The sequence below is a fragment of the Triplophysa dalaica genome, chromosome 3 (assembly GCF_015846415.1).
Source record: "Triplophysa dalaica isolate WHDGS20190420 chromosome 3, ASM1584641v1, whole genome shotgun sequence".
Lineage (NCBI taxonomy): Eukaryota > Metazoa > Chordata > Actinopteri > Cypriniformes > Nemacheilidae > Triplophysa > Triplophysa dalaica.
In genome coordinates, this window is record NC_079544.1 from 14133908 (window position 1) to 14154366 (window position 20459).

At 38.6% G+C, this 20459-nt stretch overlaps 1 protein-coding gene across 1 annotated transcript in view; it reads left to right on the top strand.

Moving 5' to 3' along the window:
* Positions 1–20459, top strand: part of st6galnac3 (ST6 (alpha-N-acetyl-neuraminyl-2,3-beta-galactosyl-1,3)-N-acetylgalactosaminide alpha-2,6-sialyltransferase 3) — a 68208-nt gene that overhangs the window by 15501 nt on the left and 32248 nt on the right. The window contains exon 2 of the mRNA XM_056743221.1: positions 10708–10905. Within this exon, the coding sequence (XP_056599199.1) occupies positions 10708–10905 (198 nt within the window). The remainder of the gene's footprint in view (positions 1–10707; positions 10906–20459) is intronic.

Below are 20459 nucleotides of genomic sequence, written 5' to 3' on the forward strand. Positions count from 1 at the left end.
CTGGTTAAAGCATGCATACAAGAAACCAACATGCATTTCTTCACCTTTTAAAAGTCTAAAGAAGCCGTCAGAAGTAAAGGATTTTAGGAACTGTCGTTTAAGATCCTTAATGCTCTCCTTCTGATATATTTTGCTGGTCCACTTACGGATGAACCAGAGTCCGTGTAAACCCCAGTGTAGATGCCTGTCAGTGTCAGGGTCTGTGTAACTGAGAGAATATTAATAATATTTGAAGGACCTGAGGAAAAATATGCTTTATAAATGAGACACTGGCTCTGTTTGAACATCGCCAGATCATTTTTCATCCTCACCTTCAAATCAGCTTAACCTGACAAACCCCCCAAAGATGTGACAACGTTCTCATTATGAACCCGACAAATCCATCATATTCAACACATCACTCATTCACAGAAAATTCAAGGCAATTCATCATTGACACTCATTGCTTAGATGCCGTGGCTTCATTGCACAACTAGACCCTTCATTAGAAGATCAGTTTGATCATCTTGTTTCTTTTAGGAGCTAATAAACATCTTTCAGACTAGAGAAGGGGAAAGAGGAAATTTTTCTGCAATCCTTTATTAATTAAAATAGGATTTTAATGGCTCAATCTACTAGGGGTGGGAATTGTTAAAATGTCATCACGCTCCTAGTCAGACTAGTGTTGGTACTTTGTCTCATACTATTAGAACGTCACATATTGTATTTTAATACAACTGAGTTTCCAGGAAAGCCATTCTCATTGGCGTAGTAATTAAACGCGACTCATTAGTGCTGTATGTTAAACGATATTCACTTCCCGAATTGCCACATCGTATGACAAAATCATTACACAGATTAAAAGAGCGGCTATTTTACCAATATTAGTGTATAAGTCCCGTGCAGAGCACCCAGCGCATCCGTCTGGCTAACAAACTGTGCATATTTACAGAAGTATGGTTATGTTCTTAAGTCTAAACAGTGGGAAATTTTGGAAAACTCTATATACACTTACTGACAAGTCAGTTGCCCTATAGTAAATTTAATGTGCTGTTTCTTCCAGCTTCTCACTCACTGCACAGAGCAGATGCCGTGAAAGACCATCCTAAAAATGTATTTGGTTTATCTTGCAGTTTAGCCCTACAGGGCTGAATGTCTTTGCTTTTCTCTCTTTCTCTACTGCTCCTGTGTGCTCCGCTGTGTTTACGCTTGAGTTGTGTACTCTGTAAAGGTCTGGGTGCTGCACCGCTCTTGCAGTTGACTTCCACCTTATTTGTTCCAAAGGCATCACCTTATTATATTTAGTAACGTTTCAAAAAATCTAGTATTTTATTTGTGAATCGATTCGAATCGCTAGCAGATGGAATCGATATTCATATGTGACATTTTTTACATTTTTTCATACATTTTTTCAATCTTTCATCGGTGTGGAAACAGTTGGTCGTAAGAGCATCTTCGCATTAGAAATATTATTTCCAATCTTGCTACTGATGTGAAGAATACTGAAAATAGATTCTGCGTGTGCTTTCAGCAAATGTGTTATCTAGATATCTCGTGTCAACATTTTAAACCCATGGTTTTAATTTAATAAGCTTATTTGTTTGTCAAAGCCTGTGAGTATAATCGTACGTCCAAGATTGGCATGTATAAATATTGTCCTATTTCTCATATGATGATAGAAGTGCATGCATCTCAGCATTGCTCATTTTGTTTCCACGTCCGGGAAAAATCCAATTTCTCTCTCTTCACACAAAAACACTACTTACTCATCTGACAGGATGGTTCTAGTCAGTGTATGGGATTGCTTTGACGCTTAGTGCTCAGTCTGTGAACGGAGATCAATACTTGGTGAAATGAGTCTGGTTGTGGCTCTAGAAATAGCCCTCAGCAGAGATGTTCCACAGAGAAAGCTTTGTTAGCCACAGTGTCAGCTGCAATCTCCAACACTGTAAAACCATCTGTCAGAGCGAGCCGTAAAGAAGATTCATAAAAAGAAACAGAATTTAGCCAACTGAGTGTCCAACCCTGCGGAGGAACCTTGCATTTTATAGTGTCTTATCCTACCCTGGGAAGAGATTAGAGATCTGTTGACTTGGAGAATGGATTCTCACAGAGTGTACTGTGCTATACTGCCATAGTTCAGTACAACGCCTGCTGGAAATTGAACTCAAGCAACAAACAATCATTTTCTCTGAAAACTTAGTCTGTTAACTTTGTAAAATACTGTAGAGAAACCTGAATAGTGGAACACAGTGCAAGTGGGCGACCGGTCAACCTTTATGTACTGTATGTTGGATTTTTTTTAACATTAATACAGACCATGTGCTTCAAGGTTGATATTCAATAGCGCTGAATATGCTTCTATTAATTCTGTTGGGTATAGTATGTATTGTAATAGTCCTACGATGGCGCTGTTGTCCTCTCTCTCTTTCTCCCTGGCGCTCTCTCTCTCTCACCTCTTGCTCTCCATCTCTTTGTTTCCCAGCATCTGAATAATTCCTCTCTACTAAAATGGGTGAAATTGTGCAGAATACAAGGCCTGTGCTGTGATTATCCTGATGGATAGTACAATGATGAGATGAGTCATATGTTGTCGCTAATAGAAGTCCTTTGACTTCCTCTCTCTCTCCCTCAAGATTTCACTTCACCCCCAAATGTGACACCTCACTTTGCGAAGATTTGTGACCAATGACTGAAATCAAGGTGGAGGGATATTTTCTTGTTATTCTCCTTTGCCATGAGAACAGATGAGGCGAACGGTCAAGCAGATGGATGTTTTTGCTATTATCTCTCTCTCTCTTGTTGGGTATTAAAGAGCTTTGGGGCTAAATTGAAGCCTCAGAGTAGTTACTGTATAGCTCAGATACTTGGATGCCTGTCAAAAGCAAATCAAACTGTACTCTGTAATCTTATGCAGTGCGGAAGGAAGGTGATTTGAAAGATATAACAAAGATTTGGTACAAATATAAAAAACGGTGTTTTAAAATACTTTTTATTGAAAATTTCAAGTCACTGTATTTTAACGAAAGAACTTGCCAGAATCATACATCTAAATGCTTAGACATTGTGCATGGTGTATACATTTCTTTAAATCTTCATTATTCGTCTCAATGACAAGAAATACATGTGACGCCAAATAATGATGCAACATTGCTGAAAAATGTGAAATCAAGTTTTCTAGTCTGATCTTAAAACAGAAATTTTATAATATTAACTTCTCATGTTTGATCTCTTTGAAATGTAAACCCAAACCTACTCTGTGAGATATTTGATGTGCCAGATTTGAGCCGCACTGGTTCAGACAGATTCGCTGACAGCCCCCCTATTATTCCAGACACGATTCCATTCGAGATGGCAAATTTCGTGTCATCAAACAACATCAAAAAACATATAAATTCATATCTTAGGGGGACGCTTTTTTACAGTTATGCTGAAATGTGCCTGTCATGTGTTACTTTGCTGTGCCCAGAAAGTGTGTTTTCGGCATGATGCCTTTACATAAAGCATTCGAAAATTAAATGATCTGATATAGGTTTTAAATTGTTAACATTAAAAGACCTATGAAGCAATTTGTTGCAATTCGTATTCCTATATTTCAAGTTTCTTTGTTTTGAGTTGAAATTTCTTGAACTTGAACTTTTTTTAAGGTTTCAGTGAAAAACAATATACAGTCCAGCCCGAAATTATTCATACCCCTGGCAAATTCTGACTTAAAGTTACTTTTATTCAACCAGCAAGTTTTTTTTGGACCGGAAATAACACAGGCTTCTCCCAAAAGATAATAAGACGATGTACAAGAAGCATCATTGTGGAAAAAATATTTCTCAGCTTTTATTTACATTTGAACAAAAAGTGGCATGTCCAAAATTATTCATACCCTTTGCAAACTGTCGCAGTATATGGGATAGTCCAAAGTTCTATACCATTCCAAATAGTCAAAGCTGTTCTAAAGCATCCTAATTACCCTGATTCATCTGGAACAGCTGTTTTAATCAACTCAACTGGTGAAAAACAGAAGCTCTCTGCTGTTGGTTTGTGGACAGTCATGGCTAAGACAAAGGAGCTCACTGAGGACCTGCGGCTGTGCATTGTGGCTGCTCACAAATCAGGAAAGGGCTATAAGACCATATCAAAATGTTTTCAAGTTCCAGTGGCTACAGTGCAAAGTATTATTAAAAAATACAAGACTTTCCGCACTGTGAAAAATCTCGGAGTACGTGGTCGGAAGCCAAAAGTGACACCTGTGCTGGCCAGGAGGATAGAGAGGTAAAAAAGAATCCAAGGATCACCACTAAGGCCATCCTGATGAATCTGGGCTCTGCTGGTGGCAACATCTCAAGGCAGACAGTCCAACGGACACTGCACACCGCTGGGTTCTACGGACGCAGACCAAGGAGGACACCACTTCTCCAGATAAGGCACACAAAAGCCCGCTTGGCCTATGCAAATGCTCATGTGGACAAAGAAGAAGACTTCTGGTCTTCTGTTTTATGGTCCGATGAAACAAAGATTGAATTGTTTGGCCACAATGATGTAGCCTTTATTTGGCGTAAAAAAGGAGAAGCCTACAACCCTAAGAACACCATCCCCACTGTCAAACATGGTGGTGGGAATCTAATGTTTTGGGGGTGTTTTTCAGCCGGTGGACCAGGGAACCTAATCACAGTAAAAGGCACCATGAAAAAGGAGCAATACATCAGAATTCTCAACAACAACATCAGGCAGTCTGCAGAGAAACTTGGCCTTGGGCACCAGTGGACATTTCAGCACGTCAACGACCCAAAACATACGGCAAAAGTGGTGAAGAAATGGTTAGTAGACAAAGACATCAACGTTTTGCAGTGGCCCAGCCAGAGTCCTGACTTAAATCCAATAGAGAATCTATGGAGGGAGCTAAAGATCAGGGTGATGGCAAGGAGACCCTCCAACCTGAAAGAGTTGGAGCTCATCGCTAAAGATGAATGGGCAAAAATACCAGTGGAGACATGCAAAAAGCTGGTCAGCAATTATAGGAAGCGTTTGATTGCTGTAATAGTCAATAAAGGCTTTTCTATTGATTATTGAGAAGGGTATGAATAATTTTGGACATGACACTTTTTGTTAAAATGTAAATAAAAGCTGAGAATTTTTTTTTCCCACAATGATGATTCTTGTACATTGTCTTATTATCTTTTGGGAGAAGCCTGTGTTATTTCCGGTCCAAAAAAACTTGCTGGTTGAATAAAAGTAACTTTAAATCAGAATTAGCCAGGGGTATGAATAATTTTGGGCTGGACTGTATGTATATATTGAAAAAGAAAATATATGTCGTAGAATTTCATTGTGGATTTATATAGACAAATTGTATACAAAACAGACTTAAACATTATTTAGATTTTATAGGAGTTGAATTATTAAAGGTAGAGCTAAGAATTTTGCTGTAAATATCCAAAAACTACTAGGCCAATGTTATATATTTTTTTCAGCTGAGTACTTACAATATCTCAAATGTTGCCAACTGCTTTTAAATCATGAGAAGATCGGCATTCTAAACAGTAGAAAGGGGCCGTTTAGTTGCCTGTCAATGGCGTCATATCCGCTTTACCCTTTGTTACTGGCTTTACTGACGTAGCAACCGCGTGACACTGTCGTAGACAGATGGGAAAGTAATTTTTACCTTAGGTCCATCTAGCATTATTGCAAATGATGTGGGTGCATTAAAAATAACTTTTACTATGATTGATTTGAACACTTAAACCTGCGCAGTGTTATCACACCATCGAATTGGACAATCACTGTAACATCTATGACTAACAATTTCGTTTTAAACCTTACATTACTCGGGTCTTATTCATTATTGAAAGAATGTAAACTTCTTATGTCCCCTTGTCTAACAATATTCTACGGTTGAAGAGTCTAGTCGACGGAACACACAGAGTTTCAGGCCTGGAGACAAAGTTTGACACAGACACAAGTGCTTGTTCAATCAGAGTCCAAAGTTTATTATTTTAGGACTAATACTTATACGTTTGCATCAGGAGGCGTCATATAAAACCATCAAAACAGTGGAAAATCACCAGACTTTCTGTTCAGTCTTTCCTCCTGAACAATCAGATATGATTACATATTTAATATTACAATAACAGAACAATCGTCCATAGGCATCATTAGGAACCTTGATATGGAGAACAACAGATGCTTATATCAACATAAGACAGCATAAGACATAATACAACTTTCAACGAGGTTAAACAACAAGAAAGTAAGGAGCAAATATTATGAATAGAAGTGAATAATAAGAATACATATGATGAATATTGGAATAAACACAGATGCAGTATTTGTGGAGGACAGGACGAAATCCAGATTCTCACAATTATAATGAAATAAAATGATTTCATCAAACGCAACATTTATGAAACTTTATTACTTTACCTCTTCCGCTAACATGATTTATTGTTCCCGTCTGATTGCTGTTTCAGCGGTACCTTCAGCGGTGGAGTTTAAGACAACATATCCCATCATTCCACACTTCTATACGGCGATATCAAGCTACGCGATTGTTGTTGTTTTGATCGTGCGCCCTCTAGCGGCAATTTCTACGAACTCTACCTTTAAGCAAAGCATACTGGTTTAAAGGCAATGTCATTCTGATGAAAGCATTTATTATTACATAACAGATTAGACTAGAATCATAACTTTTATAGTTGATAAAGCCAATTAAAAGCCAATTAAAGTCCAAAAGCTGTCTAGAACTAATTTAAACACATTCTGTCCTTAATCAAGATGGACATTGATTGAGTCTCATTCTCATCCTTTCAAACTTTTTTATGAGAAAGCCATATGCATTATGTCTGTGTGGACACATCATTATACAGAGATAGCTTTGACAGTCCTCCTATCTTTCACTGTGAAAAGAGATCAGAGAATGTAACAAGTCCAATTTTAAGAGAGTTTTTTGAAGACTCAATGGAAAATGTGTCACATCTGATAAATGTGAAGAAGGGGAAGATTCAATTTTAATGAAGAATGAACTATTCATTGGCTTGAATTGTCCTCTGCGATCAGTTCGGTGCAAAGCAGAGCAAAGAGTCTCAGTGTCTGTCAGGTTTAATCCTCTGCAAGAGAATGGCAATGACTTGTGCTCCGCTGTGATGTTGAAGGGCTCATTGACTGCTTACATCATTTGAACAAGTGAAGAGTTTGGTTCCAAAATGAGATAACTCCATTTTTTTTTTAAATCATGTTTTTTATTATGTTTTCATGGTTTTATTGTGTTAGTTAGCTTGCTCATTTTTGGAACCAAACCCATGAAGTGTATCTTTATGTTATTGTAATATTATTGTTTTATAGATGTGTGTGTTTTAATGTTGTTGGCACTTTTAAAATAGGATACACATTGATGTCCTGTTTTTTAATGCATTACAGACATCAATTTTATGCTTTTTTGAGACATATACTGCATATATGTTAGATTAACTATTAGAGTATCTAACACAAAATTAAGATGCATGGAAATGAAATATGTAAAGAGCTATCTTTTGACTTTATACAACAAAATAACATATAATACATAAATGTCATAGATTACTCAAAAACATGTTTAATGTTAAAAATAAATAAATCAAGGCTCAACGCTAAGGATTTTTTCTACTGGTCAGGTCGGGCAAGGGATTCCAATTTTTACTGGCCCTGCCAAAATTTTACTGGCCTCACCTCTATAAAGTATTCAATAATATCTAGTTATTTGTTTGTTGTTTTTGACCTATAGTAATCTTAATAAATAAGGGTATGACACCAAAAAACTATTAGCCTATAACTCAACATTTCAAATATTGTTGAAGACAACTATTCAGTAAGTAATAAAATAAGATCAAGTAATCAAACTATGTGCAATAGCACAGATAAATTAAATAAAGCAAACATACAAATAATCAGTGCATTTCAGGTGTTTTAGGTTGGTCTAATAATAGTAGTTATCAGGTAGGGGAAAGCGGGGACGAAAGAAACGTGGGACTACATTTGCATTTCAAGTTTTAACGTCACGTTCAGCACACAACCTTGCTGCCGAATATCACGTGATTTCGCCATCGTTACCCACGGTTAGGTCCGGAAAACCGTTTTCGAGTACAGAAAGTAAATTTCTGAAATTATGCTTTTTTTCTAATTACAAGTTGTGTTTCTCGTTTCATGTGTCACAGTAATGATCAATCTACAGGTGATTCAGTGCTTTAACACATCCTGAAGTTTGCCTTGTCAGAGTTTTTCATTATTAATGTAAATCAAGTTTAAATGTCAGGATTTCCTGTCGGTGCGAAAGTAACACTTGTTACTTTACGTTCCATTGCCAATGTAATTAGATTACGCTGATTTAATTTCATTTAAATTTCATATTGTTCATAGTGTTAAAACGTTTTATAAAAAACATTGGCATTGCCAACTTAAAATATTCGAAACAATTAAAGTTTTTACTATCGGGTAATCTTTTAAACGTGTGATAAAACGGAAATTTAAAATGAAGTGTAATTGAATATTTTTCTCCAAAGATAAAAGACATAACATATGAACAAAGCCATAGTCTGTTTAATTAATAAAAACCAGAGTAACATAAAAAAATCTAGCTTATATTGGTGTGTTACTGACCCACCTGTGTGTTACTTTCGTCCCTACTGATGGGTTCGAAAGTAACAATGTGCAACTTATCTTCAAAGTGAAATCATAAAAAAGTCATTCAACATTTAAACAAAATACCACCTGGTATTGCTAGACCACACTTGTGAGTTACAGACCACTGCAAAAATGTATCTCTTTCTGAAAAAATATCTTTTAAAATTAAAATTTTCTTAAAAATGGTACTTCTGTCCCCGCGCTCCACTACAGAAAATAACTAATGGAAATACTTTATTATCTTTACTGTATTAAATATAATATTGATTTAACCTTACTAAAGTTCAAATGTAATCGGTGAAGAGCAGTGAGTGTTTTTTGTCTTCGTTCGTTGTTGTTTGATGAACAAAACTGAAACGTTTATTGTGCTGCTGCCCCTAAGAGATGCAAAGATCTTATATAATGTAACACACAAGTTTTGTTTGTCCACATATGTTTTGTTCCAGTAAGACACAATTGATTACTTTTTAGAAGAATACTTGGTTATATTGCCATTTTGGCATTATTTTGCTTCGAAATAAGAGATGCACCGATTGCAATTTTCTTTGCCGATTACGATTTCTGATTTTATTGTAAGTGAAACCTGCCCATTCCACAAACTTTGATTCACAGTGTATAAAAAAACATAAACTTTTCTTCAATACACATTTTTCATATTTTTTTTATCATCATTACATAAATTATTGAACATTACAATTTCCCTAAATACAGTTCTACAACCTGCATTAAATTACAGAATTTTCTCTTGCCCAAATAACTCTTAAATTGAAGAACTCTGTAACTGAAAATAAGTATAAATAATAAAATATAACTAAACTTAATCACTTAATCAACCTTTTTAATATTTGCAAGCTCACAAAAGTTTAAGATAACAATAAAATACTTTTAACTTTATTCTTGTCTGTTTCTGTTTATGAAACTATCATTGCTTTATTTATTTTTTCTGAAATGTAAAATAACTTGTCTTTATCTTGGGTCTGTAGAACTAGAAGTTGGTTGATTTTTAGCTGCCACTTCAATAAAAAATAAAAAATCTTATGAGTGAATTCTACTATACATATGTATATGTATTTGACCTTTTTTGTGTCAGTAATGAACTCAATCAGATATACATCACAAATATTGGTTGATTTATTCATTTATTATAGTTTGGATTTCAAGTCGTGTTGAATGTCATTTTACCTCAGTGAAATATGAGCATAGTTTTAACGTAAGACAATTAGTGGGGTTGAATGGAATTTACATTTGTTTTACACATAGTGAACAACTTCAACATGAGTTTAGCATGTGTCAGAGTTTAGCATCACAGTTAGCATGTAGTACATACCCGAAGTAGACGGAGCCACGAAGGTGAACTACTGGACAGTCAAAAATTGTCTTTGCACTACATGATGTGTGTGTGCGCGTGCGTGGAGACTCGCGCAGTTCGGTTAACCATGCAGTCACGAGCGTAAATGAGCCCTGAAAGACAGCCGTCTTGATCGGACGTTTACTTGCATATTTGACGTTATTGCCCGTGTTGCTGACAACATACGATCTGCTTCGAATCGGCAAGACGTGAGACTGACCGGTGCACCTCTAGTTGAAATGTCTGATTAAGAGCGAAAAGACGTGAAAGAGAACTCAATTCAGTCTTTTGCGTGTTGTCTGATGCGGCATTCTGGCTGCGCAGGTATCTCAAACAGCAAGTGAAAACCGTATCCAGTCCTCTTATGAATCTTCTTGGAAATATATAGATAGGCAAGTCTTTATTGTAATTTCCCATGACAATACAGCACTGGCCTACCTCAACTGAGTTCTCTCAACTGGCCCGAGGATCTCACATTCTGGCCCCGGGCCATCGGGTAATCCTCTATGTCGAGCCCTGTAAATATACAATTTACTTATATTAGCTGATATATGTTTGAAAATTTCAAATTAATGGCCTCACATGAATTTAAGATACTAACATAGCATTAGTATATCAGGGATCAAACTTTCAATTTCGCCTATGTTCTGGCAGGATTTTGTTGGTTGCCTTTCTCAATGGCAAATTGATTATAATGAGAAAAGTGTTTTGTGTCATTCTGTCCCCTGTCACAGAGGAAGTCGGTGATTGTGAGCAGCAGTCTGATCGTGGTGCTGTGTCTGTTTCTGGTGGTGATGAACTACTCTGAGAAGCCGTACTTCCTGCTGCAGCCGATGTTGGGCCACAGTTTCAGCAGAACTTGGATGTTCTCCCGATCGCCACACAAAGTCTTCAAACCTCACTACGGATACCTCAGCGTCCCCTCACAGGAGGTGAGACTAAAGGACACTTAAAGCACATACAGTATGCCACTCACTCATCTCAATGCCAGTAGTAATTTTGAGCACTGTTTCAAAGATATACAAACACTTTTACAAAGTGTATACGGTAGATCAACGGTTCTTAACCTTTGTTCAAGTGCGACCCCCTTTTATTAACGACAAGATTTTGCGCCCCCCCATATCATATTAATATTAAGATAATGTCATATTAAAATGTACAACATTAAAACATCATCAATGTCTCTACTAACTCAGTGTGATGGTTTGGGTTTGAGGATGTGAGGCGGTCCAGTCGTGGCTGAATAGGGCTGAGGAAAAGACGCAAACTATCTTCAATCATGAGTCCGCCTCTGTACTTGTTCATTAAATACACCAGCACTGAAAAAACTGTCTCACAGAGATAGGAAGCAAATGGAAGAAGTTTTTTCAATGCCATGTCACTCAGTTCTTGGTATTCGGCACGCACGTATATCCAAAACTCTGCCAGTGGTTTCTCCGCGAACCTCTGCTTCAGGCTGTGTCTGTTGCCAAGTCAATCATTAACTCGTTTAATTCAATTGACATACCTGTCAGTAATGTGACTGTAAAGGCGTTCCTAATCCACTCTTCAGTTTCAGACATGGCTTGATTTTCAGGGAAATACTCACGGAATTGCATTGCCATTTCACTTAGGTGAGTCCCGATAACTTGACCTAAACTGGCTTTTGGCACAAACCTCTGATTAATAAAATCGTCCTGTAACGGTAAAGCATTTTCATTTTCCAAGCGAGTTCACCATAATGACAGTTTTCTGATCCATCCTTCAATTTTATAAGAAAGAGTAAAGAGCGATATGTTTTTTGACCTGTAGTCCTGCGTTCAGATCATTAAGTCGGCTGAAAAAGTCAGCTAGGTAGGCCAGAAGAGCAAGCCATTTTTCATCAGAGAAAATTTTGGAGCTAGCCAAAGTTTGGAGTTTGCTTGAAAAGAAAGATCCGTACCTCTTCTCGGAGCTCATAGAGTCGACTGAGAACTTTTCCTCTGGAAAGCCAACACAATTCACTGTGAAACCACAGCTGCTGGTGTTCTTCGCCCATCTCTTGACAGAGATCTTTGAAAATCTGTGTGCTTCTTGGGCTCGTTTTTATCGCGTTGACCACACGAATGGCTTCATCCATGACAGCAAGGCAGCAAGGGCTTGTCAGTGTATCATGCAATGCGTCCACACTGCAAATGGATCGACGGCCTGTAATTTTGTAACCAATCCACTGTGTTTACCAGTCATTGGCCGCGCTCCCTCGGAGCAATTCCCACACAGTTTTTCCATTCAATGTCATGTTCACGTACAAATGAATCCAATGTGGAGAAAATTTGCTCACCTGTTGCACATCACGAAGAGGGCAACAGAAAAGAAAATCCTCCTTAATTTGTCCGTCATCAACAAATCGAATGTAAACCAACAACTGCGCTTCACCGGCAATATCAGTGCTATCTTCAAGTTGGAGAGAAAAAAATGAACTTGATTTAATGTTCGTGATTATCTGCTCTTTCACATCCATTGCTATTAAACCAATACGATTAGTCACCGTATCATTTGACACTGGAATCAATGCTAACTGATCAGCAACGCTTTTCCTGCACATAACAGAAACAATCGCTTTAGCACAGGAAGAAAGTCTCACCTAAATTGTTGGGTTTCCCAGTTTTGGCAATCCAGTGAGAGATAATTGAAAAATGTGCGAAGACCCCTCTCATTCACTGTAGCGGCTTTCTGTAGTATTGATTTTTGACCACGTAGGTCCTGTAGTTTTTGGCTGAAAAAACTTAAGCGGTTTTGACTTCAGTGTTTCGTGTTTAGTTGTCAAGTGTCTTAGAATTTGGGAAGGTTTAAGACTCTCCTTTGCTAACACCTCGCCACAAATCACACACTGGGGTCGGGAATTCCCCCCCCGATCGCTGGTCTGAGTGAAGCCATATTCCAAGTTCTTTTCTTCACATTTTCTGCTTTTAGTCTTCTTTCCCTTTGATTCAAGTGGACGCTATTTTTTGGACGCTTTCTTTTATCGGGGCAAATTAAAAACCGGTCCATGTCTAATGAGAAGTCCAGATATGAAACCTTAAATTGCTAAGCACATGTAATCACTTCCAATTAACAGTTCATTTGTTACATCGTGTCGCCTGCAGGTGGTTGTATAAGGCAAGCATTTTATACACATTCAAAATAAAAGTCTTCCAGCGACCCCCTGGCTACCTCTTTGCGACCCCCAGGTTAAGAACCACTGCAGTAGATGGTTTCAAAGCAACAACAACAAACTTAACACACCCGCAAAGAATAGTCCTTGTAGATCATTACTAAAAACAAGCAAAATAAATAACAAGTAAATCACAATAGCTAGAAAGTTAAAAGTATGTTTAGTCAATATATTTTGGGTTACCAGTAGTAGATCCGTTACTTGGCTAAACCAGGGGTGCCTCACACATCCAGAAAAATGAAGCTGCTGGCTCTTTGATCGTCCGCTTGTGGCTGGCTGCAGTACAGGTCATAAACCCCGACCTCCATGTTAACAATAGGACAGGAGCCAAACTGTACAATCCAATGAAAACACTTCAATTATTTTCTTCAAAATATTTTTTCTGTTAGTTTTCATCACATTGATATATGTCCAAGTGTTTTGTTTTATAAGTTGGGTTTCAGTAAGTTTAAAGATGCTATAAAAAGGGTTGTGGTGACATGACTTATTAGTTTACGATTGAGTCATAGGGGAATATGGGCAGGACCTTGATACGGCGGTCCACTTCATGCTCAGGCTGCTTAAATATAAATCGTTATATTATTAGCTACTAGCCAGATATAAAACATCCTGATAAGCATAATTTCAGAGCTCCAACTTCCTCAACAGTGCAAAAATATAATTTTATGAAACTAAACTGTGCAGTGTAAAGGACGTGATTTATAAGTCATGGCAATATTTATTTTAATATTACTTAAATTCACTGAAATGATTTAAGCAGCTTTTCATGTACTTTAATCAAAATTCAATTAGTTTCAACTAAGTTATTTTATAATAATATTACAAAATTTAAATGGATACATTGAAATTCTGTCATCATTCATGTTAACCTGTATTACTGACTTTCTTCTGCAGAACAAGAAAGAAATGTCAAAATGTATTTTTTGTCCATACAATAGGGTCATTGGGAGTGTTGTTGTGTGCTAAAAAACATTTTGCAAAATATCTTTGTTTGTGATCTGCAGAAGAAAGTCAGTCATTTAGGTTTGGGGGAAAATATATTATAAAAATATCCCCTTTTCCATTTGCTAAGAGATAATTGAGAAGTGTTAAGCACATTTAAAAAACAGTTTTTATTTAAGCCAGTATAAATGAGTTTGTTGTTCATACTGAACTCTGTTGCATAAATAATGTATGAGGGTGTTAACAATAGTTTTAGCCTATTGTGCCTCAAGATGTTGTAAAGGATGTGTGAATGATGAAAGAATCTGCAGCCCAAATGTTGAAGTTTAGTTTGCCAAGACTTTGCTCTCACATTCAAGGTCATTGGAAAGGCTTCTACACGCACAGACGATGCTTTGACTCATAACTGGCAAGTTAATACTTTTTCATGCGCTCTGGTGATTTATCGCTTCAATTAGTCCAAGGGTTTGCTTGTTTCCCTTCTCACAACGGAAAAGAATATTAAAGATTGACCAAAAAAGTTAATTAAAATCAGTTGCCTAAACGGATTCAGTGTAAATCCTGCAGTTTAGCTGCTGTGCATGAAATGATTCAGGTCAGATTTAATATTTGTTGCTGTGTGTGTGTGTGGTATGTTTTATACAAAGAAAATGTTTTAGTTGTAAAGCAGAGTTAAAAACCTTTGTCAAGGTAACAGCTGTTGTCACAACAGTCATGCTTCAGTTAAAGGTCTTTTAGTTGCTGGGCAGCCTGTCTAACCTCCAAATAATTGAGTTCTTTCAAAGTCACTAAGCTTCCCTCAGCAACAACAGTTTATATATAGAAAACTAGAAATCAGGAAATATTTCTATCCGCTAGGTCTGCTTTGAATAAGATAATTTGTTCAATTAAATAACTGGAACTGCTCTCCGCTGGTTCAAATCCTACCTCTATGGCAGATCCTTCAGGGTGTCATGGAGGGGCTTGCTGTGCACTGCTCACCACATGATCACTGGGGTCCCTCAGGCATCGTTGCCTGGACAGCTTCTTTTTCAATATACACGACATATATGGACTCATCATACGGGCACACGGCTTCTCGTATCACTGTTATGCTGATGACACCCAGATCGACTATACATCTCATTTCACCCAGACGGTACCACTGTAGCAGCTCTCATTACAGCATGCCTAGAAGACATCTCAGCTTGGATGAAAGAGCATCACCTCCAGCTGAACCCTGTCACGACAGAACTACTCGTGTTTTCGGCACACCCCATGGTGCAACATGGTTTCACCATCCAACTTGGCAACACCACAATTACTCTTTCCAAAACAGCCAGGAACCTCTTAAGCCTGGCTCAGACTACAGGATTCTCGGCCAGATTTTACCCCGATTTCCCCTCCCGAGAATCTTTGAAAAAATCGGGCCAGGATTATCACGTAATGTGAGGCGTTCACAGATCGAATCTTAGAACTCCCGATCGGCTCCGAGAGAAATCTTAGCCGCCCCGATCATATCAAACATGTTTGATATTTAGGATTTTAAATCGGGCTGATGACGTTGGTGCTTTCGCTACAGCCAATGAGAGACACATCGACAAGTGACGGAGGTAAAGCTTCTGCAAGGGTACGTTGTACAGCGAAGATGGAGGATCGTCTTTATAATGTATCCTCAAAAACATACCACAACCGCACAGATAAGAACAAGAGCTGCAGGGAGAAGTCACGTCGGTTTTAAATGTACCGCGTAAATTAACTGCTAACGCGCAGCTTGTAGTTTCGGTCAACAGATTGTTATTTATCTATATGCGCACATATAACATGCGTTCATGTGTTTGTTTTTATCTTATAATCACATTGGCATTCATCTTAGTTCGGCAGCGACAATTGTTTTCTTCCGTTATTTATTAACATTAAACTTAAGCGGCTCGCCTAAAGCACAGTCATAACTTCAGCCCTAGCAAAAAAGCATTATCACCTGCTTAAAATAAGTCTCAGCGGCTTTGGACTGACAGACAGAGAATCATTCAGAGCGCGACAAAGACACAGAATTCCAGTATTGAATGTTACACACCTTGCTACAGTTTTGCTACAGTAACGTATAAATCCCTTACTTTTGAATTGCTACAGAAACATCTGCTTTTCACCGCGGATAAGCCGTAGTACAGTTAAACGGGTACAGTTACACACTCAAGACCTTTTGCATAGCCGCTGCATTTCCTTCGTCTATCTTGGAAATACACTTTTTTCATAATAGGACAAATAGATCTCGTAAAATTACTGCGATGTCGCTTTGTTTACTTCTGTTTCCCGGTGAGATGACGTAAGAGGCGTCCGTTGGTATGATAATCTTAATATTATCCTGTATTTGGGTGTCTTAAAAATGTCTTTTGATGTGCAATTATGAAATAAAAAAATCCAATCAATTAATTTTTATTTTTGCACTCGCTACATTTAGTCTTATTCATAAACACAACTTTACCCCCAACGTTTCTTCTCTAAACATTTCACATTCATAAATGCAAGTTTACAAAGGGCAAACCTATTTTTGTAGTGCTTGAAAAAGAGATTCAAATGTAGATGTAATGCAAGGTTTAAGATTTTACATAATAGAATCTGATAAGATTCTCCTTATGTGTGAGCTGCAACCAGATTTAAAATCTGTCAGGATTTTAAAACTCCTGTAGTCTGAGCCAGGCTTTAGTCATATTTGATGAACAGCTGGCCTTCAATGATCACATTCATGCCGATATGCCTTATTCAACATTAGAAAGGTACTGCAATTCTCTCCATGCTGGTCTTCCTGCAAAGGCTATCAAACCACTCCAGCTGGTTCAGAACGCAGCAGCACGCCTCGTCTTCCAACAGCCCAAATGGGCTCATGTGACACCCCTTTTCATCTCTCTCCACTGGCTACCGCTTGAAGCCCATATCAGATTTAAGTCACTAATGCTTGCCTACAGGACTATCACTGGATCTCCACCGGCATACTTTCATACACTCCTACACCCCATCAAGAACCCTGCGTTCAGCAAACCAGCGGCATCTTGTACTGCCTTCTCATAAGGGCAGTAAATTGCTTTCCCACTCATTTTCCTTCACAACTGGAACAATCTTCTTAACTCAGCCCGGTCAACCACATCTCCCACAACATTCAAAACAACTACTTAAAACCCGTCTCTTCTGTGAATACTTTTAACTTTTTGAATAATGTTTGTTTTTCTGAGGCTACTATCCCTTGTAGCAAAAAACATCGGTGGATCGTGTTAAAGTTATATTTGTGGTTATATACCAACATATAGGGCTACCAGAATATATTGTGATATTAGAAATGAGCGATACGGCCCTAAATCTCTGAGTAGGCATGAAAGCATCAGAAATCAATTGCATATGACCTGAAATTGCAGCTAGATAACAAAGCACAAAAACTTAATTTGAATACGCTAATTATTTTGTAATCATAAATACAACAGGTGACAGGTCTCATGTGAAAACATGGAGTGTGGGCGTTGTAGTCAAGTTCTTCATTTTCACAATGGAACACGCTCAACTGTCAGATAAGTGTGTGTGTCTGTCAGCCCACAGCAGATGAATGCCTCTCATCTCTCTGCTGATGTTCCTGTCAATATTTTCCTGCACTTCTGCCATACAGTTATATAGTTTAGTTGTACTTTTCAAAGCAACCAAGACATATTCTGTAGTATTTGTGCGGTTTCATACCATCAATTACAATTCCACAAATATTTAAATAATTAGGAAAATGTTTAGAAGAGATGTGTTTGAAATTATAATACATTTTTCACAATAATACAGTTTCTCAAAAATCGTTCTGAAATGATGATGTTAAAAACATGCTTTCAAAAAAACATTTATGCATTTTTCATATTTGCTTTACCGGGCCATTTAAGATTAGATGATTCAACTTTATTGTCATTACACATATACAGGTACAGTGTAACGAAATGTAGTTTAGGTCTAACCAGAAGTGCAATTAGCAAGTGCAGGATATACAGTGTGAATAAATACAGATACAATATTAGGAAAATAATTTACGTTGGGCATGTACTATGAAAATATGACAATCGGTATGTACTATGAACAATATATACAGAAGGCTATATACTGTGAACATTAATGTACAGGGGGTTATGAACAGATAACAATATAGACTATACAATAGTGCAAGTGACTTGAGTGTGCATTAGTTACAGACATTAGCTATTAAAGTTACAGTGCAGTAGATGAGTTAATGTGGTTATTAAAGGTACGGTGCAATACATGAGTAGATGCAGATATACAGTTACAGTGCAGTAGATGAGTTAATGCAGTTATTAAAGTTACAGTGCAGTAGATGAGTTAATGTGGTTATTAGAGGTACGGTGCAATACATGAGTAGATGCAGATATACAGTCACAGTGCAGTAGATGAGTTAATGCAGTTATTGAAGTTATAGTGCAATAGATGAGTAGATGCAGTTAGTTATGCGATAGATGCAATAATGCAATAGATGAGTTACAGTGCAGTAGGTGAGTTAGTGCAGTTATTAAAGTTACAGTGCAGTAGATGAGTTAATGCAGTTATTAAGGTTACAGTGAAGTAGATGAGTTAATGCAGTTATGAAAGTTACAGTGCAGTAGATGAGTTAATGCAGTTATGAGAGTAGTCCATTAGTGCAAATGAGCATTCAGTGTAATGTTCCTGGTGTGCAAGTGAGCAGTATAGAGTGCAAATGATGCGTGTAAACAGTCCGGTAGAGCAGATACATGAAGTACTGGTGTGTACAGTTCCGTCATGTATGGCAGCCCTGTAGTGCAATGTAAACATTGTAATAGCAGCATTAAGTTAAAGTTATGAGGGTAGTGAAATCAGTGGGGAGCAGAGTTCAATAATGAAACAGCTCTGGGAAAAAAGCTGTTTCCTAGTCTGCTGGTTCTTGCCCGGAGGCACCTGAAGCGCCTACCGGAAGGCAGGAGAGTAAACAGTCTATGAGCGGGGTGAGAGGAGTCCTTGAGAATGCTGCGAGCTCGACGCAGACAGCGTTTCTTCTGGATGTCCTCAATGGAAGGGAGTGTAGTTCCTGTGATGCGCTGGGCTGTTTTCACCACCCGCTGCAGTGCCTTGCGCTCAGCAACAGAACAGTTCCCGTACCAGACTGTGACACAGTTGGTCAGGATGCTCTCTATCGTGCAGCGATAGAAGTTCACCAGGATAGTTGAAGACAGTTGGTTCTTCTTCAGTGTCCTCAGAAAGAAGAGACGCTGGTGAGCCTTCTTGACCAGGCATGAGGTGTTGGTGGTCCAGGACAGGTCCTCCGAAATGTGGGTCCCCAGGAACTTAAAACTGGAAACACGTTCAACAGCCGTCCCGTTAATGTGGATGGGGTCGTGTGTGCCTCCTTTCGCCTTCCTGAAGTCCACGATGATCTCCTTTGTCTTTGAAGTGTTAAGGAGCAGGTTGTTGTTTGAGCACCATGTGGCCAGGTGCCGTACCTCCTCCCTGTAAGCAGTCTCATCGTTGTTGCTGATGAGACCAATCACTGTTGTATCGTCTGCAAACTTGATGAGGGAGTTAGATCCATTCACAGGCCTGCAGTCGAGTGTGAAAAGGGAGTAGAGAAAGGGGCTCAGTACGCAGCCCTGTGGTACACCAGTGTTGAGGGTGGTTGTGGTGGAGCAGATGTTGCCTAGCCTAACAAGCTGAGGCCTGTTCGTCAGGAAATCCATAATCCAGTTGCAGGTTGTATTGTTAATGCCTAGGTTTCCAAGTTTGATGAATAGCTTGGAAGGGATTACGGTATTGAATGCAGAGCTGAAGTCTACAAACAGCATGCGTGCATAAGTGTCCTTATTGTCCAGGTGTGTGAGCACGGAGTGCAGCGCCATGGACACTGCATCATCTGTGCTCCTATTGCTACGGTAGGCAAATTGGTATGGGTCCAGTGTGGATGGTAAAGAGTCTTTTAGGTGTGACAGGACCAGCCGCTCAAAGCACTTCATAACAATGGGTGTGAGTGCTACAGGGCGGTAGTCGTTCAGGCATGTCGGGCTGGAATGTTTTGGAATGGGCACAATGGAGGTGGATTTGAAACATGCTGGAACAACTGCTTGGGCGAGGGACAGGTTGAAGATGTCCGTGAAGACCCCAGCGAGCTGCTCCGCACATGCCCGGAGTACGCGACCAGGGATGCCGTCAGGGCCAGCAGCCTTGCGCGCATTTATCCGGCTTAGTGCAGTGAAAACATCTGTGGAATTTACTGTGATGATTGGGTGGTCGGTGGAAGGTGTGAGCCTGGTGGCGGGTTCCTTATTGTCTCTCTCAAAGCGTGCATAAAAGTCATTAAGCTCGTTCAGAAAGGCAGCATCTGTGGTTATGGGGATGGAGTGGTTGGGT